The 24427-nt window shown below is 47.6% G+C and overlaps 1 protein-coding gene across 8 annotated transcripts in view; it reads left to right on the top strand.

The window, feature by feature from the left end:
* Nucleotides 1-24427, top strand: part of LOC119389576 (mitoguardin) — a 500148-nt gene that overhangs the window by 345987 nt on the left and 129734 nt on the right. For 2 of the 8 annotated variants that reach the window (XM_049413597.1, XM_049413593.1), the window contains one exon: nucleotides 10207-10260. The exons of the other annotated variants lie outside the window; for them this stretch is intronic. In XM_049413597.1, coding sequence (XP_049269554.1) covers nucleotides 10207-10260 — 54 coding nt within the window. The remainder of the gene's footprint in view (nucleotides 1-10206; nucleotides 10261-24427) is intronic. 8 annotated transcript variants of the gene reach the window in all.

The raw sequence follows: 24427 nt of genomic DNA, 5'->3' as shown, positions 1-24427 counted from the left end.
CAGGAAGAGAGCAGAGTGGGTCAGGGAACAACGGGTTAAGGACATCATAGTTGAAATCAAGAAGAAATGGATATGGCCCGGGCCGTAGCCGTCGCAGGATAACCGGTGGTCATTAAGGGTAACTGACTGGATTCCAAGAGATGGCAAACGCGTGAGGGGTAGACAGAAAATTAGGTGGGTAGATGAGATTAAGAAGGTTGCAGGTTAACGTGGCAGCGAGAGCACAGGACCGTGTTGATTGGCGGAACATGGGATAGCCTTTGCCCTGCAGTGGCGTAGACAGGCTGATGATGATGATGATACCAGCTACAGAGCTTGATAGGGTAACGTGCGCGCACACACACATTCAGCTCTATAGTCACAACGTTGTTGTCACACAGCGATCATGCTGAACATATTCACGTTCAACCGCAAATGATAGTGTCACATAATGCACAATGAGTTCAGAAAAACTTCGGTGATCTTCAAACTGTGAAGAAACATGGAAATGACCCTTGGGTACTCGCATAAACATCACGCGACACAATGAACACCATGGCATTGCCGCTTACATCGTCAGCTTTGGCAGCGCCGACTTACTGTCAGCACTGTTAGCTATGCGTAAACAGGCATTAGCGCATCTATTTCTTTATCGTCTAAATCTGCAGTCCACGCTTTCTTCCATTTCGAACGCAAGAAATAGAGACAGAGACTGGAGACTTACCTGCCGCCATGCCCCTTTCTTTGTAGACGTCCGCTAAAGCGCTTGGCTTGGATGCTTTGACTTGGGCTGTCTATTGTGTCAATGTTGCCAGGCAGGAAAAGAAAAATGGTGTGTGTTGGCGATTGCCACCGTCGGATACCGTGTCGACCGTCTCGTTACCTGTTCATTATCGACCGCAGGGGTAATCATCCGCGTATGCGCAAAAGAGTAAATTTCGCAACACACACACCACCACACACACACACACACACACACACACACACACACACACACACACACACCACACACACACCACACACACACACACACACACCACACAGACGTGGAAAACGTTTTCATGTATGATTGTAAGGCATATATAACCGAACACACGCAGAAGCAACTGTACAATCAAGATGCGCTAGCGGTTGTCACATGCATTTAATTTTCGCGCGCCCGTGACGAGAGCCACACAAAGTTCATGCACAGTCTTTTTCTGAATTATACAGTATGCACTCAAATGTCCTACAATGGAAAATATAACAGCACGAGGGACGGGACTGAAGACACAAAACCACAGGACGAGTGCTGACTACCAACTGAGATTTATTTGATGAAAGTGCTTCCTTTATAGTGTCACATGTCACCACCAACAACCGCCCCCATTCACGAAACCAGTAATAGCACTACTATCATGAACGCTATATCATACAAAACCTGAATCAACGCACAGTTAACCACCGGAAACAGCAACCACAGATTATACAGATGCGCATGGCAATTGTCAACACGCTTTAAGACGCTATCACAGTTTAACATGTAAGTGCACACATCTCGTCAGAACACTGTATTGCGCATGCTCCTCCCAATCAGCACAGCTAGAAAGCAAGATGCTCCAACAACTAAAACAAACAACAAACAAACAAAAAGCACGACTAAAAACGTGGCAGCTGGAAAAGACGATGAACCCCCCCCAGCAACCGCAAAACGAGAGTGCTCTGTCATACAGAAGATGATGAACAGATGAAACCCAGCCCTGTCTAATTAAAACTTAAAATTTAAAAGGTTGTTCATACATGGCCTTCCAAAAAGGCCATCTCATCTTTGGAGAGAAATAAGGAAGGTTCGCTAACACATGATCGCAGCTTTGTTGATAAGAAACGCCTCCATTATTTCTCTCTCCAATTTGTTGCTCGCTCTTTTTAAAAACTGCTTCTATGAAACTCTGGTGCACAACCACACCTGCGGCAGTGGTCCGCCAGGTGCCCCCTGACTTGTTTTGCACATTCAACCTGTGCTCTCGAGCCCTATCGTTAAAACATCGGCCCGTTTGGCCGATGTATTTCCGTCTGCAACTGAGCGGGATTTCATAAACGACCTGAGACTGGCATTCAGTGAACTTGTTGCTGTGCTTCTTCTCCACAACTCAGGCACCCTGTCTATTAAGGAACAAACTTTACTCAGCTTCTGAGGGGCAGAAAAAACAACATTGACTCCGTATCTTGATGCTACTTTTTTTCGTGGGGGCTGCAAAAAGGATTTCCAAAATTCTGAAATCCGAATACTGGAGACAAGTTCGGCTAATTCAAGACTGGCTTCGTGTCTTCACGCTAGCAGGCAAGGATCCGTCGAAAGAAGAGCGGCTACTTCAGAACTACATGAAGATGGCCTCCCAGGTAACTGAGTTCCTGTGGCAACACGCCAGGGTATCCTGCCAAGTTCGGGAGAAGCAGAACGAGACTCTGCACAACATCACCGTTCTGGGAAACAAGACCTTGCCTGCAAAAGTAGAAGAAGTACTGAACAAGGGACCCAAATACAGTTACGAGCCTCGCAAGCAACGACATCAACTTTTGGCTATGGTACGCACTGTGGCAGACCGTGCAGCCGACGACAAAGGGAGACTCGTCGGAGATAGCGTCGCCTCACACAAGCGCACAGTAAGTCACAAGCTTCCCAAGAAACCTCCTTTCCGGGACGTTGTCAAGTGTCTTGAAGAAAACAATCTCAGTGTTCTTCAAGCAGACAAAGACGGGGGGTTTGTGGTGATGCCTAAAGGAATGTTTCGAGAGAAGGCATGGGACGCTGTGCAAAAGAACTTCAAGTGTATTTCTTTGATCCTAAGGAGTGCAAGAAGTTGGCTGTTCGCAAACTGTCAGAGCTTCACTTGGATGGTCTCAGGAGGGCAGTGGAAAAAGGGGGCTCGGGTTTTTTAGAAGTATTTTTTACGGCGAAAACCCATAAGCCTGCTTGTCCGTTTCATGCAATTGTGTCGGAAGGCCATTCGTGGTTGATTGACCTCAGTCGTTTTCTCCAGCGCCAGCTTAGCGCGTTGCCCTGTGACGATCCGTTCGCAATCGGCAGTTCATCTCAGTTGGTCGAATTTATGGAGTGCGTGGAGAAGGAATCTTGCTTGACGGTTTTCTCGATTGACATAGAGGAACTATATTACTCAGTGCCGCACGCAGAACTTTTTAGTGCGGTCAGAACAAAGATTGAGGAAGTGGGGGACGTGAAATTTCAAAATAGCTCAGGCATCACTAGTGAACATTTTATGGCCTTGTTGGAATTCTATCTTCAGTCGACTGTTGTAATCTTTGAGGCAAGCATTATGTGCAAAGGAGTGGTATATGTATTGGGTCCCCCGTTGCACCCATACAGTGCAATATATTTTTGTCGGGTATAGATCATGATGTTCAGACTAATCTCTCGTTCAAGAGTAGTAAAAATTTTGAGGTATGCGGATGATTTCTGGTTTTACTGAAAGATGTTCCTAATTTTGCTCTTGATGAAGGTATGATGGTGTGATCAGCACTTTTAAGTTGTACGGCAGTGGATTACGCTTTACTTTTGAGAAACCAGAGACAGACGTCATTCAGTTCTTAGATGTTCGGTTGCATTTTCATGATGCCTCGTGTCTGCTGGATTTACAATCGGTGCTCTGCAAAGGGGTTTCTACCGTATGATAGTGCCACTCTAAAACTATCAAAGAGGGATCGCCATCACTTGTCTTGGCGCATTGTTAAAAAAAGTCGTGTACCCACTTGTGCAATCCGGTTTTCCTCCCAAATTACGCGCCTTTTGCGTTCAGGATACCCGGAATTAACAATTAATTCCGTGTGTGAGCAGCTGCTGCAGCCAATAAAACACCCTCAGGGAAGAGAAAACAAGAAAGAGAAGAGGGTACAGGCAATTCCGTACCTACATAAAGTATCGCACAACATAAAAAAGTAGCATCAAGATACGGAGTCAATGTTGTTTTTTCTGCCCCTCAGAAGCTGAGTAAAGTTTGTTCCTTAATAGACAGGGTGCCTGAGTTGTGTGAGAAGAAGCACAGGAACAAGTTCACTGAATGCCAGTCTCAGGTCGTTTATGAAATCCCGCTCAGTTGCGGACGGAAATACATCGGCCAAACGGGCCGATGTTTTAACGATAGGGCTCGAGAGCACAGGTTGAATGTGCAAACAAGTCGGGGGCACCTGGCGGACCACTGCCGCAGGTGTGGTTGTGCACCAAGTTTCATAGAAGGTTTTTTAAAAAAGCGAGCAACAAATTGGAGAGAGAAAAATGGAGGCGTTTCTTATCACAAAGCTGGCGATCAATGTGTTAGCGAACCTTCCTATTTCCTCCAAAGATGAGATGGCCTTTTTGGAAGCCATGTATGAACAACCTTTAAATTTTAAGTTTTAATTAGACAGGGCTGGGTTTCATCTGTTCATCATCTTCTGTATGACAGAGCACTCTCGTTTTGCGGGTGCTGGGGGGGGGTTCATCGTCTTTTCCAGCTGCCACGTGTTTTAGTCCGTGCTTTTGTTTGTTTGTTTGTTTGGTTTTAGTTGTTGGAGCATCTTGCTTTCTAGCTGTGCTGATTGGAGGAGCATGCGCAATACAGTGTGCTGACGAGATGTGTGCACGTACATGTTAAACTGTGATAGCGTCCTTAAAGCGTGTTTGACAATTGCCATGCGCGTCTGTATAATCTGTGGTTGCTGTTTCCGGTGGGTTAACTGTGCGTTGATTCAGGTTTTGTATGATATAGCGTTCATGATAGTGCTATTACTGGTTTCGTGAGTGGGGGCGTGTTGTTGGTGGTGACATGTGACACTATAAAGGAAGCACTTTCATCAAATAAATCTCAGTTGGTAGTCGGCACTCGTCCTGTGGTTTTTGTGTCTTCAGTCCCGTCCCTCGTGCTGTTATATTTTGCAATGTCGCACCGACTTGCCCAGACAAAGTCTCTGCTAAGTCCTACAATGGATGTTTTTCGGACGATGAGTTATCCTCGAAAAATACTGAAAGTATGTTTTCTGTATCATCCTGTGAATGCCTTCCTGAAGCGCACTCAGAACGTCGCATAACCCATTGGGGACGTTCGTACCATTTGAGGACCATGAGGACTACCTCAGGTCGTTGAGTGTTGTCTGGGCAAAAGGGGGAAGGAACCTTGTACCGCGCCTCTATGACGCGGCCCTCACCACTGGAAGGTGGTAAAATGCGGAGGATTTCACCTTGTTTGCTAGGATTACAATTGCAATGTTACAATTGCTTCTTCTACTAAACTAATAGCTTATAAAACTCGTAAGGCCTAAACTTGAGTATGCTAATGCCATTTTTGATCCTCATCAAGCTCACCTTTCTACTATGCTCGAATCCATCCAGAACCGTGCTTCCAGATTCATTATCGCAAATTACTCGACTAACATAAGTGTGTCAGCAGTCAAATCTCAACTTAACCTTCCTCATCTTGCCACTCGCCGTAAAGTTTCACGTTTGTGCCTGTATCATAAGTTCTTCCATTCCTTGCCACCAGGCAATGCATTCATCAGACCTGCACATCGGACATCGCGCCATTCTCACCCCAATGCCGTCTATCCCGTACGTTCGAAAACAAAGACCTTCCAGAAGTCATTTTTCCTGCAGACTGCGCAAGACTGGAACGACCTTCCGCCCACATCGCCATGTCATCTTAGTTTGCCCAATTTAAAACTGCAGTAAAAAGCCATATTTTATCCTTGTAAATGTGATCTACTGCTGTTTTTCTTTATTTTTGTTATTGTTGGTGCTGTTTTTGCTTTTCTGCTTTCTTTTTCTATCATGTTTTCTTGCCCACCCCTCATGTAATGTCCCTCGGGACCCTTGACGTACTAATAAACGTAAGCATAGAAAGTGCACTAGTAGTACCAGGGTGTCTACCGACCAGGTAAACCGGGAATTCTCAGGGATGTTGGGTAGCTGGAAATTCTCAGGGAAAACTGAGGGAAATTGTGTCCCATCAGGGAAAATCCACAGAAACATTATTGAAAGGCAACGAAAGTCACGGTAGCGCTGGCTCGATATTTTGTAAGCGCATTTTTCAAATTAAACGGCCGCTGCGGCTGCTGGGAAATGGCGCACCTCGATGCTGTCATCGCCTTCGGAGCGGTGGAGTGGAGAGAATCCGGCTAATGCAGGGCATGCGGTTACCATGAACCATGACACATCGTGGTGTATTCTGTATTCTTAGTCGCGCGTGCTGTGCGTTAACGCCCGATACGGTGCTTTTGTTATCGCCGCGTGTCAAGTAGCAAGCATGATTAGTTGTAGAAGCGGTAGCAGTGGATGTAACGAGCTTGAGTTACCTTGAAAGCGATCGCGATCGTTCAGGAAGCGGATGTCGTCAACAAGGCTGGCATCTTGCGATCCATCACGATCGGCAAGAAAAAAGACGACGGTGATTGTTGGCTGTTATCGGAGAGCCTCACTCGATCTGATCCCTAGCTTCAAAGACACTGTTTAGTACTCCGTGAAGAATAGAATAAATTTCCAGACGAGAGCGAGCGTAACTAACGGGTCCATTCACACCAAGTGAAAGCTTTTTCCTTTTTTTTCCGGTGAGGGCACTGCTGAAACAAGCTTTAGGCAGTCGACCGATATTTTTGGGGCAGCAGCTCACATTTACCAGCCACACCACATGGATGTTAAACTACAACGCCGAATTACAAAACTTTTCAGAGCCAAGGCCTAGTGGCGACCGAAATTCGCGACACTGCATGGCACGGGTACCACTTGCTCGATTCAGCGCGCGATGTCGGAAAACAGTAACGTGTCCACCATAATCGGATGTGCCGTAATTCAGGCTGTAGCCGTGCTTTCGTGCGATGTTAGCCCGCAGATATATTGCTTTTCTCTTTTTTTTTTGCGATAGCAATTATATAGATTTGCCTTCGCCATGATCTTCTCGAGTCCAAATCGCGATTACATCACCCTGCGCATCGTATGCTCCACGTGCGAGTGAAAGTGCGCTAGCGCTGCCGACGAACGGGGCTTAAGCAGAGATGAAACGAGCCGACCGTCTCCTTTCCGCGATGGGCACATGGAGATAGGAGCCGGAGGGTTGGGGAGGGGGTTGCTTGAGGTCCAGCAGGAAGTGCGTACTTTGTACCAGCGGGTGTGGTCGGGGTGTGCCGCGGTATCTTTAGAGGGGATCAGCAGATGGCTCATACCTTTGTAGGTGTTGTGCCGAATTGCAAAACTTCCGTTGAAGCCATAGCAGTGGCGGATCTAAAGGAGGGGTCGCAGCGGCGATCGCCCCCCCCCCCCCCCCCCCCAAAGCCAGCCCCCTTGCCTTCAGTGCCTATCATCAACGTCCATTGTCAGGCTGCCTGTTGAGTTTGCCCCCTTTGTCGGGTTGCTTTGCCTACCACTGCCCAAAGGGGTAAAGAATATTGTCCCAGCTCTCTACCTCTCTCCTCATCGCTCTACCCTTTCCTGCTTCCCTATGCACATTTTCTACGAAGGCTTCTTAGGCGCCGCCATAATTCCCTTTGGGCTGTTGTAAATATGCGTGACCCACCAAAATGCACTGCTGAGGCACTGGCTTCAACCTTTGTAGCCTCCCCCCCCCCCACCCCCCCCCCCCAAAGTAGGCACCTGGATCCGCCCTGGAGCCATGGATAGGCTACTTCTCTTAGTGCAGCGGCTGCATTCCTGAAGGAGTGAGCTGCTAGCCGATATTCGTACACAATTCCTCTTTGTTGCTATCGGATTCACTATTTCGCTCTCGCGGTGAAACTGTGACTTTTTTTCTAACGTGCGACGGTTTTCAATGTTGCGCATTCGTGTAGAGCAAATGCTTTGGCTGGGAAACATGATAGCAAAGGTGTCGCACTGCTCTGGGCAATGCGGAGGATTTGACAACCCGCAGCAGCAGAATAAGCTCAACTCCACAGTGCGTTAAACCCGCATTTCTTTCGCCTTTACACGTGACACTCTGGCGAGGCATCTAACTGTGATTGCTACACTCTGATTGCTCAACAGAATTGATTTTTTTTTCACGAAAAAATAAAAAGTTTTTTTCATGTTGCCCTATTAGTCTAGCATTCTTGTGGCATTTTCAATTTAAGATTAATCCTTCGGTAACTACCGTAATTACTTGAATCTAGGCCGACCCCGATTCTAAGCCGACCCCCTAAAGTCCGAAGCCCGAAAAAAAAAAAACTTACCTCGAATGTAGGCCGGGTAAAATTCACAAAGAGAAAACATTTATTGAAAATATGAAGATGAAATGGAGCAGTTGGTTCATCATCAAGATGCCGCGCTCGTTCCGAGTCATCATCGCTGATCTCTTTGTCGCTGTCCTCAAACAGTGCGCAATCCTCTGTGCCATCAAGCGCATTTGATATGCCGCACTTCTTGAAACAGTGCACGATCAAAGTTCCTGGGATGTCGTCCCACGCTGCGGCCACCCAGCCTGCCAACTGAGACAGTTATGCCCGCTTGATGCGGCCCATCGGCGTCAGCTGGTGGTCCTCGGTGCTTAACCAGTCCGTGTATAATCCCCGCAGGCGATCCTTCAACGGCTTGTTGATGCAAACATCAAGTGGCTGCAATTGGCCCGTCATACCACCCAGTATCACGGCGAGGTCGGTGTCCATTTCAGCCAGCGCAGCCTTGACGCTGTCGGTCAAGTGCCCGCGGTACGAGTCCAGCACAAGGAGAGAATGCTTGCACAGAAGGGCGCCTGGACGCCGCCGCCATACGATATTCAGCCACTCCTCGACCATGGCGCTGGTCATCCAGCCGTTCTCGTTGGCCCGCACAATGACGTTTCGCGGGAAGGCCTCTTTGGCGGGCAGCGTCTTCCTCCTAAAACGATATAAGGAGGGAGCTTGTGCCCGTCCACTGTGCAGCACAGCATCACAGTCGCGCGCTGCTTTTCATAGCCCGCAGAGCGCACCTTCACTTCCTTGGCCCCTTTTTCTGAGACTGTGTACGCCACCGGCATATCAAAATACACCGGCGTTTGGTCCGCGTTGCTGATTTGGCCTAGCAGATACGCTCTCGCTTCTCTCTTCCGAAGCACGAAACGCTGGAACTCGACCAACTTCTCTTCATAGTCAGCCAGTAACTTTTGGGCGATTGAGGTGCGACGACGGAGGCTGAAGCCAAAGCGCTTCATGAATTTCTGCAGCCAGCCTCGGCTGGCTTTGAAGTCTGCCGCCGTAACACCTTGCTCCCTTGAAAGCGCCCTCGCCGTCGCCTGGAGCACTTCCGTTGTCACTGGAAGGGCAGCTGCTCGCTGCGTCCGAACGAAGTCGGCCAATGCCGTCTCCATTTCAGGGTGACGGCCTTTCCGTGGACCGGTAAAAGCCATCCTCGTTGCGGCGCACGCGAAGAGCTTCTCCCGTTGGCTCCTCCAGCGACGAACATTCTTTCCAAAGTCCCGCCCGGCTTGAACGTTGGAGGACGACTCCGCGGCTAGCACAACTTTCCTTTTATAGGCCGCACTATAATGACTACGCTCATATGGCACCATTGAGCTACGCCACACACAGTCCACTCGAAGCGAGACACGAACTGACGAACGGCTCGCCTCAACACTCGCCACAAAGATAAAAATGGCGGCCTCGCGTGCGTACTTAAGCCGGGTGTTGGCTCGGCTACTAACGGCTACAATACTGTCTAGGTGGCGCTAGTTTTGCAACACTTTTCTCGATGAAAAATGACGCGTTTTTCAAAATCCTCGAATCTAAGCCAACCCTGGAGTTTGATACAAAGAAATTCCGAAAAAACTATCGGCCTAGATTCGAATAAATACGGTATGCCTTGCATGAAAGGTCGAATTTCAGTTTAACGAAGTTTCAATATAACGAAGTAAGTTGCTGCTTTTACCAACTTCGCTATATTGAGGTTTAACTTTTCTCTGTACTACTTAAATGGGATTAAGTTCTTATATTTTTTAACGTGCGCACTAGAGAGTGACATCATCGAGCGACATGGTCTCTACCGATCTTGACATAAAACAAAGTTCTATTTCACTCAGGGAATTTTAGCAAAAACACTCAGGGAAAACCTGGAAAACTCAGGGAATTTAGAAATGTCAACTCGGTAGACACCCTGAGTATAGAGGACACTAAGCTGAAATGAATGATTGAGAGCAGCTGCCTGAATTTTTCAAGGAACATGAAAACAACCAGCATGTGCATCTCAGACTTGCATCATTATGCAACAACATTTTTTCCTTGTGATGCATTTTTGTTGTGCAGGCGCTGTCTGCAGCAATTTGGTCTCTCTTCAAGGCCAAGAAGGGGCTGCTTCCCGTGAGTACAGGTTGTCTCTTCAAACGAAGCTGATGGGCGGCAAGAGCTGCTTGTTTTGCATCCAGTGTAATGCCACATTTTCTGCCTAATAATAATGAGAACTAACAGAAAATAATGCCAAGGAAAGTATAGGGGATGTTTGTAATAATTGGGATATAAATGTGAAGAAAGTAAAGAGGACGAAAAGATAACTTGCCACCAGCAGGACCGAACCTGCAACTTTTGAATAACGCGTCTGATGCTCTACCACTGGGCTACGGCGGCGGTCATCCCCCCGTCCACTTTATAGGGTATATATGTGCATATAAACCAAGGAGTGTTAGTCAGTGCCGATCGCAGCCATGGCGGCAAGTGTGGAACACTCTTTTTCTGCCTTTTGGCGTCACGTAGCACGTGATTTTTCTTTTTTTTTACGATCTGGCAGCTGACCAATAATTTCTCGCATACTACCTGCAGGCACCAAGTCTGCCAGAACGAGACCCTCGCAATGAATGAAGGAAAGAAGGTGACTTTTAAGGGCTCATTTTTTTTTCTTTGTTAGACACAATATTAATGAGAACTAACAGACAATAAAGGAGTAACAGCGCGAACACACACTCACAAGAGAGACGACACGGACACGGGCACGGTGTGTCTGTGTAGTCTCTCTTGTGGGTGGGTGTTCGCGCTGTTACTCCCTTAATCTACAATGAACCAACTCACCCAGAAAGAAGTATTAATGTAACAGGCAATAATGCCAAGGAAAGTATAAGGGATGCTATTTGTAATAATTGGGATAGAAATGTGAAGAAAGTAAAGTGGACGAAAAGATAACTTGCCGGTCCCTGCTGGTGGCAAGTTATCTTTTCGTCCACTTTACTTTCTTCACATTTATATCCCAGTTATTACAAATAACATCCCTTATACTTTCCTTGGCATTATTGTCTTTTAGTTCTCATTAATATTGTGTCTAACAAAGAAAAAAACAAGCCCTTAAAAGTCATCTTCTTTCCTTCATTTTCTGCCTAAAGCACATTGAACCTGTCAAAGGAGTACTGACATGAATGTTAGAAATTTTCATATTATTGCTCTAAGTAAAAACACTGGTGTCGAGAATTCTAAAAACAGTGTCATGGTGCCTCGGAACGCGTGGAATATATATTTAATATTACGGCCTTAAAAAACCACTTTTGGTTTCGACATCGAGGGGGCGGTTTCACAGTGATTTGTCAACACAGTCTGACATACATAAGTCACGTGGGGAATATAACTCTTGACTTACTACAGCATCGGCCATGTCATCTGCTGTCAGCTTCATGTTGTGCACATAAATATCGATGAGTGAATTGTCCAGCGACACCGACGGCGATTTCGGCTTCATGCAGGACCCAAAGTTCGCAAACCCAGCAAACTGTGTTGACTCGTCATGATAATGTCCATTGCGGTGGGGCTTGCAGCTGCTACGCAACGAAAACTTTAAAATCAAACTAAAATATTTTATACGCGTTCCCTGGCTCCGTTCTGGGAAGAGCGTTAACTCTGCATGCCAAGGAAACAAAAAGTGCCTCTTTTGTGATGCCTCAAAATCGTGTCAGTACTCCTTAAGGTGGATTACTATTTCGTCTACAAGCCACAATTTCCAGGTGGGTATAATTAGAAAGATCCCTGATTGTCTTTCATTATTGACTTACGTGCAAATTGAGCAGCAATCCCAGAACCAGCGCCATTTACTATATGTATCCAAGATTTGCTGAAAGATGCATTGGAAGTGCAGTGAAAAGGACTACCATGAACTTTTTGACATGTGCGATTGGCAAACTGTTAGCTGGAGCATGCATGCAAGACTGGATATCTTAAAAATGGTGCTGAACGAAGAATTTTTGCTAGCTTCCATTGTACATTTGCTATGTGCACCCAAGTCTAAGTAATTGAGAGAGTTGTGAAAGAAAAAGGGAGAGTTGGGCTAGTTGGTTTGCGTTCATATTGAAACAGTGAAAAAGACGTAGGAGACAGAAAGACTTGACAACACAAGTGCTGACTGACAACTGATTGCTTTATTCAAGCGAAACAGAGATGGGAGAAGAAAGAACAAAACATGCGCACGCAACCTATGCGCATGACAAAAGACTACACTTCTAACATCATCATGTCTTCTCCAAGTACGTCAACTCGCAATCAAGTAACGCAATCGACGGTGCGCTGACACACGTGTCACCGTTCTTGTAGATAGCGAAGGCTTCAGCTGTCTCTCTCTTATGCGAGAATCCGTGTGTCTATAAACGGTGGTCATGCGATAGAATTCTGGGGTGCAACCCCAGGCGGCACCGTGGGCAGACAAATGGGAGAACGGCGCACCCTTTAAAGAGCTATGGTGCTCTTGCAGGCGAATGTTGAGGCAGCGCCCCGTTTGCCCCACATAAACCTTACCGCATGGAAACAGAATGGAATAAACAACATTGTTTTTGCAAGGGACAAATGGCATGCAGTGCTTGACTGTGCACGTTCTGCTAGACGACATATTCACACTCTTGGACAACTTATCAATTCTGGCACACAAGCTGTTATAGCTTATTTTTGGCGGAAAAGTGAACATCAACGTTGAACTTGTCGGCAATCTTTTTTATACGGTGAGAAATACCATGAATAGACGGAATCACTGCTAGCCTCTTACCCTTTCCCAATTTTGCATTACTTAGTTCTACAAGAGCAGTTGTCAGTCAGCGCTCGTGTTGTCAAGTCTTTCTGTGTCCTACGTCTTTTGCGCTGTGTCACTATGAAGTTGTGAAAGAGCCTGGAAGGCTTACACCAAGTAAAAATGAGTTGGGTAGGCCTGAATATATTTGGCACCTCAGGGAGCAGTCTGTGGGGTGGGCCACATTCGAATGTTTTCAAGCAGCTGACTCTGCCGTATGATGACCTCACATATTGTTGAGAAGGCTGCTTGCAGACTTTGTCAAAGAGCAGGTGTTGCTAAAGAACTGCTCTTGGGCATAGTAAGCCTACTCCACAAATGGTTCTGATGTCATGTCCATTCATTTATCATGTAGGTCATATCTCTTGGCTTTAAAGGGGCCCTGCGACACAAATTAAGCATGTGCTGTTGTTGTGGGAGGCGGCGATACCACAGTGCAAGCGAGAACACATAAGGCAGAGTAGCTATAATTTTATTTGACTTGAACAACCACGTTCTGCTCCAACCGTAGCAACGCACAATGGTGATCGTATTCACCAGCGATACTGACACTAATGGCATTGGGTTCCGATTTGCTTGGCATGCCAGGTTGCATGTAAAATTTGTGTGGTTACATGCGACCATTATGCTTTTAAAAATACAACATAAACACATTTTTTTTGCTTTGAATATGATCAGGGGTGCAGCAGCTGCGACAATCGCGACAATTTGATACAACTCCTTATTTTTGTGCCTAGCTGAGCCAAAACGATGAAATTTGTTAAAATTGCACCACGTTGCGCCAAACTGCCCGACCAGGATCAAATTTTAACGCGAAAGTGTTTTATGCAAGTGTTTTATGCCGGGGTCCACCACGGCTCCACTGACGTATTTCCATCACGGATATGACGTTGTAAAATATAAAGACTAACAGTGGGCAAAGAAAAAAACCAGAAGAAAAAAATCCGTCACCGGGAATCGAACTTACGACCCCTCGCTCCGCAGCGCGTAGCGCGAAACGATTCGGCCACAGACGGCACGCTCTTCGCAATGCTAACGGCGAGCTATTTATATACACCATTTGCCGGTGGCGATACTCGGAGATCCGTGTTACAGCGTGTTTTCGTCATCAGTAGTGAGATGGCGCGAAGGGCTCGAAGAGCGCGCTTTAAAAGTCGCCGCCGTTGCGACGAGCGCCCGCCTCTACAGGGCGTGGTCGCTCATGCGTGCACTTATATCGTGATCGCGGTGGTTCGTACGTCTTTGCGTTGAGAACACGAAGGTCACTTGGCCCACTGCAGCGGCCGCTTTTGCGAAAGGAGTGCGGTGCTCATGCAGAATCAGTTACAAATCAGTTCGCTCTCATCCTGTGTATGTTCGTTCCACACGTCCTTTCTGCTTGAGCAGCGCGTTGCAAGTTTCGAGCTGCTTGCCGTTCTTCGCGTGACAATACAATTTGTTACTGTAGCATTCATTCCTTCGCCCTTGGGGCGAAAGAATGCACAGCAAACGCTCAACTACGTCAGTGAAGACACGTTTCACTTTCGTGTTATACCGATTCCTATGACAGAGGGATCAGCCATGTTTTTGTAGCGTTAGCTACACCTGCCTAGCCAGAGCCAATTTCGCGTGGAGCGTCATGTGCCGTGCTGCGCATGCGCGAGGATCAGTGATGTCACACAGCTGGGTCACCGGAGCTGGCATCTCACGTGCTCTCCGACACCGGCACGCGTGGCTCGCTGCTGCTGGTCTGCGCCGCATTCGAGAGGAGTGACGTCAAGAGGAGTGGCGCCAGCGCGCGTGCCGCTATTCGCCTTCGCTGTGCAGTCGCCGCCTGATACTGCGCCGGGGCCGCTTGGTAGCGCCTCTGACTGGCGTTTGCAGGTGGGTAACGCCATGGAGAAGAAGAGCGCAAATGCTGCTCGACGGCGCAGAAGAGCCGAGAAGCTTATCTCATCACATCCCGAAGTAGTTGCCTGCCAATTAGCGGTTACTGTGTTGGGGCCATAGAGACGGCAGCGTATTACTTCACTGACCACCGAGCCGTCTTTGTGGCAATAGAGAAGCAACCTGACGTTGAGCAAAAATAAATATTCATGTGCCACATAATACGTATACCGTGTGTGTGTGTCATTGGAGCAGCAGTAAGCATGACAATGAAGCTAATCCTAGACAATCTGGAAAGCTAAGAATAATTAGCTGAACCTTTGCTAACGCTACGTATATCCTGGCATAACCGAGCTAAGCCACTGCAATTTTTTTTCTCAGTTACGCTAATTTTAGCAAGAAATGGAAGCCGCGTTAGCCAGCTGCAGTTTGGACATGATCATCCAATCCGAACACACTACCCTGACCATAATCCTAACCCACCAAGAAAGAAAGAAAAAAGGGGACCATGAGGTGATGCGAAGCCGGAGCGCTTGCACGATTGCGTTCCGTTGGCGTTCGTTGGGCATGCTACCGACCTGGCGTCGTGGAACGCGAATAATTCTGACAGGGCGAGCGGGCAACGCGGTCGACAGGCGTGCGAGAGGGGGGTAGCGTAGGAGAGGAGAGAGAGGAGGAGGGGACGCGCATGCACTGGCGCTCATCGTGGCGTTGCGCAGGAGAGAATTTCGGCATGTCTATAGCCCGCGTTTCAGAGGAAGAGTGGAGAGGAGGAGGAGAGAGGGGAAGTGGAGGGGAAAAGGGGAGAGGGGGAAGGTGAAGTGGAGAGGGGGAGGTGAGAGGCGAAGTGGAGAGGAGGCGTGTGGAGAGGGTATACACAGGCGCAATAAGGGTGGTCACGCCGCACACCACCACCGGTTTGAACTCCGCTATAAGATGCTTCGCATCTAAAAACACAGTGTTTCTAAAATTTCCTGGCCTTCTATCGCATGTAGAACTCTGAAGCCACTTTTGCCGCAATACATCAGTGCCTTGCAAAAAAGCGAACTAAGATTTAGAAGGAGCTATTGGTACTAGCTGTCACGGGACACAACACAATTTGTTCCTTGATTTGTCACGCGTGCACGTGCCTTATAATAGACCTCTACCGGCCTACGTCACTCACGCCCCGTGACGTCAGGTCATGTGACCTCTCTGCGCACGTGCAACGGCGGTGGTTGGCAAAAACACTCCCGCTTAAACGGCCGCTCGCGGCCGTTTAAATGAATGGATATATATGAAAATTGGTATGACGAGACATTTCTGTGTGACGAACATAACTGACACGTGGCAACATGAAAGTCATGACATGCATGTCATGTACGACATGGTTTACATGCCACACTCGTGGCGCCACTCGCGGCCGTTTCGCTAAATTAATATATACCAAAATTGTTATTGTGCGACGTGACTGTATGAAAAACATGAATAACAGGTGGTAACATGAAACCATGACATGCATGTCATGTATGACATGATTTACATGCCTCGCTCATGGTGCTTTTGCGGCCGTTTCGCTTGCTTCATATACACCAAAATTGGTATTGCGTGATGTGACTGTATGGCGAACATAAATGACAGGTCTTAACATGCGAATCATGTTATGCATGTCATGTAAAGTATGATTTACATGACACTGTCATGGTGCGCTTCCGGCCGTTTTGTTAACTGGATATATACCAAAATTGGTATGGCATGACACGAGTGCGTGATGAACATAATTGACAGGTCATGCATTGTATATACCAGAATATACGTTTCATTGGCATGGTATATACCAGGTTTTGCATGCATGCGTGCATAGGAAACATGCCATATACAGTGGAACTTCGATTATACGACTTTCAGGGGACTCGCGCAAAATCGTCGTATAATCCGGGCGTCGTATAATCGAAAAACCGAGAATATAGGCAGTGACGGTCATTTTTGCCCCACAACAGTGGGCACATAATGCCTAAGAAAGTCCGCGGCACAAACGTACGCTGCTCCGAGGAACGTAGATTAAATTAATTGAAAAAAATGACAACCACGCATTTTATCGGAGGTGTGAACGAACCTTTATTTCTCACCTTTTAAAAAAATCTGTGATTTTCTTCTGAGAGTTTGCCCAGCCACGACGCATCAGCTTTCTTTCGATAGCTGCAACATCTGGCAGCAAGTCGCCGATCTCATCGCGTGCGCAAGCAAACCGCCGAATGTGGTCGACGTAGCACAACACGTCCGCGTAAGTCGGAACGGACACGCTAGCCTCTGCAGCGTCGTCCATCTCTTCCTCGTCGGAAGTTCCCGCAGTGTCGGGACGCACAGTTTCGATAACGTCATCCAGCGACACTTCACTGCACACTGCAACGTCGTCGTCGGCACCAACATAGTCCGCGAAAGATCCAGGCAGCTCCAGGCTGCCGAACTCTGGTTCATCGTCAACAGGCAGTGCAGCTTCACTGGTAGAACAAGCACCACTTCTATTAAAGCCGCAGTGCCTGAAGGAGTTGGCGATAGTTTCTGGCGTGACTGCGTCCCATGCACTAGCAATGTAGTGCATTGCGTCAAGCACAGAAAGCTTCTTATCCAACTGCTTGCGTTCCATGCCCGCCAGCCGACGCTGCACCAGAAACTTCCGATATTTCTGTTTCATGCACTTGATGACGCCAGCGTCAAGTGGCTGCAGCTGGCTAGTGCAATTGGGGGCAGAAATACAACTTTCACATTTCTCAAATGCGACATATCTGATGGATGGCATGGCGCATTGTCAGCAGAAGAAGAATCTTTCTGTTCTTAGCCCCCATTTTGGAGTCCAGCTGCTGCAGATATGTAGAAAACATAGCAGCCGTCATCCAGGCTTTCCGGTTGAACGTGTACTGGCACGGCAGCCTTTTCAAATTCTTGAAGCATCGCGGCTTCTCAAACTTGCCGATCACGAGGGCAGGAAGCTTTTCAGAGCCGTCTTCATTAGCGCAAAGCAATACGGTAAGACGCTCTTTGCTTCGCTTACCCCCGTGACAGCTCTCTCCTTTGAATGCCAATGTCTGTTCTGGCTGCATATTATAAAATAATCCAGTTTCGTCTGCGTGAACACGTCGGACGGTTTGTATTCCCGTATCAATTCCGGCAGCAATGCAGTCCACTTTTCTACAGTGTCGGAGCTGACTGACGCGCTCTCTCCACAGCAGCGGCTGTACACAACTCCACTGCGTTTTTTAAAGCGATCCAACCAGCCATTGGAGGCTTTAAAGTCGTCAATGCCGCAGCGCAATGCAACTGTCTCAGCCTTCTCCTTCAAAATTGCGCCATCCACGGCGATTCCTGAACTGCGGGCCTGACGCAACCACTCAACGAGGGCCTTCTCCATGGCAGCATATTTTCCATCTTTCGCGGCCTTCCTGTTCAGGCCGAACTTTGCCGCATTTAGTAGGATGCTGTCCTTCTTCGCGAGGATCGTTTTCAGCGACGACTCGGGAATGTTCAGGTCGCGGGCAATGCTGGCCTTTGTTGCTCCGTTCCGCTTCTCTGCCTCCTCGATTATGCGAAGCTTTTCTCCGAGCGTCAGCGGTTTTCGGTTCCGCGACATTGCGAGACGCAGCACTCGCAACCAAAAGTTCGAAAGCTTCCTCGCACACCAATGACCGAACACAGAAAATTTTGCACGTGGACACAGCAGCTGCGGCGCAGCACAACCAACCGATGAGGCAAACACTGTGAAAGAATGGCTGAATGGCAGCACGGCAGTAGGCCTATTCGATTTGCAAGCTTCGACCAATCGCGAGCGGTCTAAACGCCCAGCCCTCTGGTAGCTAGACAGCGGCGAGTTCCGGTTCCCGCGGCTGTCGCAAACATTGGCTCAACAATCGCCGTTCAACACGTCCGGTATAACGACACGAAATGTAGTGAAAGTTATCGTATACTAGAAAGCGAGCTCGAGATTATCTGCCATGTTATCTGCTCACAACGGTCACTGCGGTCACAACGGTCACGGTCACTACAAAACCACCCAAAAGAGAGAGAGAGAAAAAAAAAAAAAAGGCGACAACGGAAGTGCGCAGTGCAATGCGACAAACGAATGCGCTCCGGCTGGCTCCGGCCACGTTGGCTCTGGCTAGCTATGGCCGACCGCGTGTCGAAAAATTGAAGAGGCCCTGTGGTGGCAGCGCGGATACGAACTCGGTTCCTCGGTTTCCCGACTTTTTTTCGCCCGGCCGCAGTGTGTTTGCGTGCCAGCCCGCGTCATCGTAGGTCTTTTTTTTTCTCGGACAGTCCAGCAAAGCGTCGTACGAGGCGGGGCCGGCGTAAATTGCGTCGTACAATTGAGGTTTTAATACATTATTTCTATGGGGGTTTTGCCGGGACCAAGCCAATTCGTCGTAAACGCGGGTCGTCGCAGGACCGGGGGACGTATAATCGAAGTTCCACTGTATGGTGAACTAGATGCCATGGCATGAATGATTTCATTTGGCTCAAAGACAAGGCGATGTATGCAGCTCTTTGCTGGCTGCTTCGCATTACATCGATTCCCACAGTGCGTGAGATCTGCCGGATTTTTCTCTTTGAACCTTTTCCTTCATCTTTCGGTTCCAAGATTATTTGTGGTATGTGTCAAAGAACATATAAATGTGTCGTGGACTGCGTGACGAAAAATTTGCCACGCTGCTGGCTGTTTAACTTGGAGAAGTGAACCCACGTGGTGGTCTGTGCGAGGAAACAGCGGCATCGTCTTCGAAAATGTGCCGCGGTTTACTGTGGCGTGTAGTGTGCGTTGAGAGGCAGCAACGATATCGGTTCACCTTTGCGGACGTTGAAACTGACAATATTGTGTGTGGTGTGTGCTGTGTGAATAACGATGCATCTTGTTTGCGAAAAACATTGGCGTGCTTTGTGTCTAACAGGGCCATTTGCAGTGACCGGTTGTCGACGGAACATCAGGATTGGACATTTTATTTGATGCGATGATCTGCGAGTATGTACATCTTAGTGTTTGTGCTGCGTGCACAAAAAAAAACTGTGCATGATGTCCGGGCTGAAAGGCAAGACTACGCATGAGCTACCAGCGTGTTTTAGCATTGCCGAACATGCATGTACGGTTTACCACGGCGAATACCCAGAACCACACGCGTATCGCCTTTTATTGGAGATGTACATCTTAATGGAAGCAGTGGAGATTCTTGTTTGTCATATTCTAGTTAGCTTATCTTTACGGCTCGATATTTATGAAGTGACATTCCGAGTTAGTGTACCAAGTCTAAAGGAGGGGAGTAAGTATGGAAACACGTTCTAGGCATAAGATACAGCGAAGAAACCGCGCAAGAGATTATTTATAATTGAATTATTATGTTTAAATCTCAAAACTGCTCAGTGGATTATGAGGAACGCCGTAGGGGGAAAACTTCGCTTTAATTTTCACGGGAATTTGTTAACCTCAACCGAACGCACGCCAATGAGTGTTTCCTTCACTTTTTTTTTTCATTCACCTCCGATGAGAATTTTGCGCCGTCAGTGAGAATCTAATCCGTGACCTCGGGCACAATAGCCGCCAATGCTGTACACCGTTTAAAACTGAAGTGCAGATTTCGCGACGGAAATTGAGTACGTTCACATCCATGCCATGCTAATATTTCTCCAAGCACCAGTCGTCGTGAAAATGTACAACGTTCGCTTCGAAGAGCATAAGATTTTTTTATGGCAGTCATCCACGACGAGCAAATCATTACATGTTGACCTAACAGAATCGTTCATTATAAGCAGTGACTTTTCCTTTTAACAGCTGTGAGTTCAGAAAATAGCAATTCGCAAAAACCTCTATCGAAGTAACGCAGACACACGCAGCGCTGCTATGCAGAAAGATCCCGCCGGCGGAACTTTCTTTGCCAACCAGCGCCTGCTCCGAAGGCGGGACTTGGGGGCGGGACACTGCCAGTGACGTCACACTGTTTGCAAACTGGGAGAGGTCTATTACTAGTACTAGGCCCCGCCACGGTGGTCTAGTGGTTATGGCGCTCGACTGCTGACCCGAAGGTCGCGGGATCGAATCCCGGCCGCGGCGGCTGCATTTTCGATGGAGGCGAAAATGTTTGAGGCCCGTGTACTTAGATTTAGGTGCACGTTAAAGAACCCCAGGTGGTCGAAATTTCCGGAGCCCTCCACTACAGCGTCTCTCATAATCATATCATGGTTTTGGGACGTTAAACCCCAGATATTATTATTACTAGTACTAGTGTGATGGCGGACACCTGAAAAAATTACTGGCGATTATTTAGAGCTGTGTATGACGTTTCTGTGGCCCTGACAAACAATATAAAAAAGTAGACCCAGGGTGTCTGCCGACCGGGAGTTCTCAGGGATTTGGGATAGTCTGGAAATACTCAGGGAAATTTTGCTCCCATCAGGGAAAATCCACAGTAACTTTATTGAAAGAGAACGAAAGTCGCGGTAACGCTGGCTCAAGGGTTTGTGAACGCATTTTTGTGAACGCAGACAACGCGAAGCTGCCCCAAGATTACAAAATCGAACGCTGGGACAGCCAGCGTAAAACGTAAACAAACGCTGCCGCCGTGGCAGCAAACGAAACTTTGCGCCGCATGCGCGTTGGTTTTTCTGCATTGCCCGCTTGAAAATATGTGGCTAGGTTTGCTGAAGAGCTGAAGTAGTATTCTCGAGCATACGGATTTGGGATACAATCACGTACGTTCGCAAAAGCGTGCGCAACTCGCCCCGTCCGCGAACAAAACAGCCAGCTGGCGCACGGCGCCACGAAAGTGATGCAAGGTGAGCTACCGCGCCGCTAACGCTTACACGCTCACGTCTGCTTAGTACGTGTAACAGTTGCTGCACAACACGACGCGAAAATCTCGCGAAAGTGATCGTGTCCCCAAAAGAGCTCGAGGATCTATCGCCTACTACGTCGCACACACGCGTTGACCAGCTTGCGTTTTGTCATAACTTGAGACATGCGGCGGTATGGGTACCACGAGTGCGCGTTATATCTAAAATATGGTGCTAGAGTGGGAAGTGTGACGGGCGCTGTATCCCCCCGCCGTGGGAGAGCGATGCGCGGCACGCAATGAAAGTTCTGGCCGCCGCAAGGGGCGCTGGTGTAGTAGTAGGTGCTCGCGCTCGCCGCGCTTGCTTTGGCTCGTCTGGACTCGTTCGTTCTCTCTGTGCTGTGCCGTCACCTGTTCGGAATGCCTTGCCTTCGCTGTCGTCGTTTGTTATTCCGCCACTATACCCACATGTTCTGCGAACCATGCCGTCAATCGCACAAGTACATGATTCGTCCCTGGCTGTAAAGGCGGGTATAGATCGTGCTCGAGAAGCTTTCGGTCTTTAAGCCCGGAATGGTCTCGAGGCGAGAGCATTGAGCTCGAAATATTAAGCGGACTGACAAAGAGCTGTCGAGGGGCAGCGTTGTTTTGCGAGCGGCATTTCGACGTGAGTTTCATCGGAAGGACATACCAACACATAATAAACGGTGAGGTTGTTGAGATACCCTGCGTTTGTCAGAAGACGCTGTGCCTACGGTGTTTCCGAACGCACCGCGAAGTAATTTACCAAAAAAAGAAAAGCAGACAGGAGTGTCCAAAGGGAGCGCCAAAAACTTGAAGTTGTGGAGGGTCAAGTAATTTGACCTCTTAACGTGATAGGGGAGCATGTGATAACAAATGCCTGACATAATTATGGGATGACAAATGTGTGATAAATAAACATGTCCTTGCATGTATTTAGTATGCATCTAAAGCCGTAAGTTAACAGAAATCATTGGTCCTTGCAAAGATAGAACTATCGCTAAAATAATAAAATAAAATGCTCAGTATCAAAGAGCCTCCAGCTGCAGCATTCCGATCTCCACTTCAATTTTCTCAAGGAAAAGGAGCCGGAAATTGTAAATGCTTTGAACATTTCGCGCTCAAGAGCACTTCAATTTTCTCAAGGAAAAGTAGCCGGAAAATGTAAATGCTTTGAACATTTCGCGCTCAAGAGAACCCCCTACAATACAGAGGAAATGGAGGGGGGAGGTGGGTGCGGACTAAGAGAGAAAAAAAAGCGCGCTGCACTGCAGCCAGTATACTCGCTATGAACGATTGTAAACAGTTTACACTTGACCAAGAGGAAAGAACACTTTAAAGTCAGCTGAGCTATGCAGCCGAGCAAGTGGTTTAGTTCAACTGAAGCAGATTATAAATATGGTAAAAGCAGCGCAAAAGGAATATGATAATAAGAATGACACAGAACCAGCGCTGAACAGTTCAGCGCCTGTCCTGTGTCGTTCTTCTCGTGTTGTCGTCTTTTTGCGCTGCTTTTACCATGAAAATCATCCAACTAGCCCAGTTTTTGCACACTGTAGCAGATTAAACATGTCGAAGCAAACCGATATTAAGACACATTTAAATATGAAAACATGGAGGCACGCCAGTTCCGTCTGGTTTAAAAGCATTCTTGGTTTTCTTTTTTTTTTCCTCTTGCTATACACCGCTAAGAACTTGCAACACATGCTTCTTAGCGAAACAAACACGTAGCGCCTTTAACAACACGGGTGCGGGGTATAAGCGATTATTAGAAACAAGTGAAACTAACGTCTAGCGGTCATACGCAAAGCAGGCAAATGCCGCCGCAAGCATGGGATGGATGGATGCTATGAGCGTCCCCTTTATAACGGGGCGGTGACATGTCTGCCACCAGGCTCGAAGGATAAAAAAGGAAAAAAAAGAAAAAAACTTCCTTGTTTCATGTTGTCCTAATGCCTTATCTACATTGATTAAATCTATGTTATTATAACAAAAAATATAAATTCACAGTCCATCTCTCTGCCTCTTAAGGCAGAATAACCTTTTTTCCCCCAATTATTTATTTTTGTACTCCATCTCTACTTTTCTGCCACCAATACTCTAACCGTCTCTTACTTATTTCTATCGCGGGCGTGTTCAGCTTTCCATTGTTGTCCCTAAAACCCAAGGCTTCATGTAGACTCGTGCCCACACGTATACCTGGGTGAATATCGCCACATTCAATCAGTACATGTTCCATCGTTTCCTTAGTTCCCCCGCAGCATGTACATAGTTCTTCTTCGTTACTGAATCTCGCTTTATAACTACGCGTTCTCAGGCAGCCCGACCTTGCTTCAAACAGTAAAGCGCTTCCCCTTGAATTATCATAAAACCTTTCCCTCCTTATTTCGTTTTTTCCTTTTCGGTAGTTACTCAGAGCCGGCTTCTTTTCCATCGCTGTCATCCAATAAGTCTTCTCCGCCTCTCTGACCTTCCGCTTAATGCTCCTTGTTGCCATATCGCCCGCACTGCCAGCCGTATATTTACTGGTGAGCCTCCTAGTTCTTTTTCTCCACTGCGTGTCAACGCTTTTTTCTATACAAATACCTGAAAACCTTCTCTGCCCATCTACTCTTCTTCATTTTCCTCAGCCTCTCTTCGAATCTCATTTTGCTCTGCGCTTCCCTCACTTCAAAGCCTGTCCATCCCATATCACCCTTCACCGCCTCATTTGTCGTCTTCCCGTGAGCGCCCAAGGCGAGGCGGCCCACCGTCCTTTGATTTACATCCATTCCTGCTTGCACCTCTGACTTCATGCACACCACTGAGTTCCCAAATG

This window comes from Rhipicephalus sanguineus, chromosome 1 (genome assembly GCF_013339695.2).
Source record: "Rhipicephalus sanguineus isolate Rsan-2018 chromosome 1, BIME_Rsan_1.4, whole genome shotgun sequence".
In the NCBI taxonomy this organism is placed as follows: Eukaryota; Metazoa; Arthropoda; class Arachnida; order Ixodida; family Ixodidae; genus Rhipicephalus; species Rhipicephalus sanguineus.
This window is presented reverse-complemented; position numbering and strand designations above follow the sequence as displayed.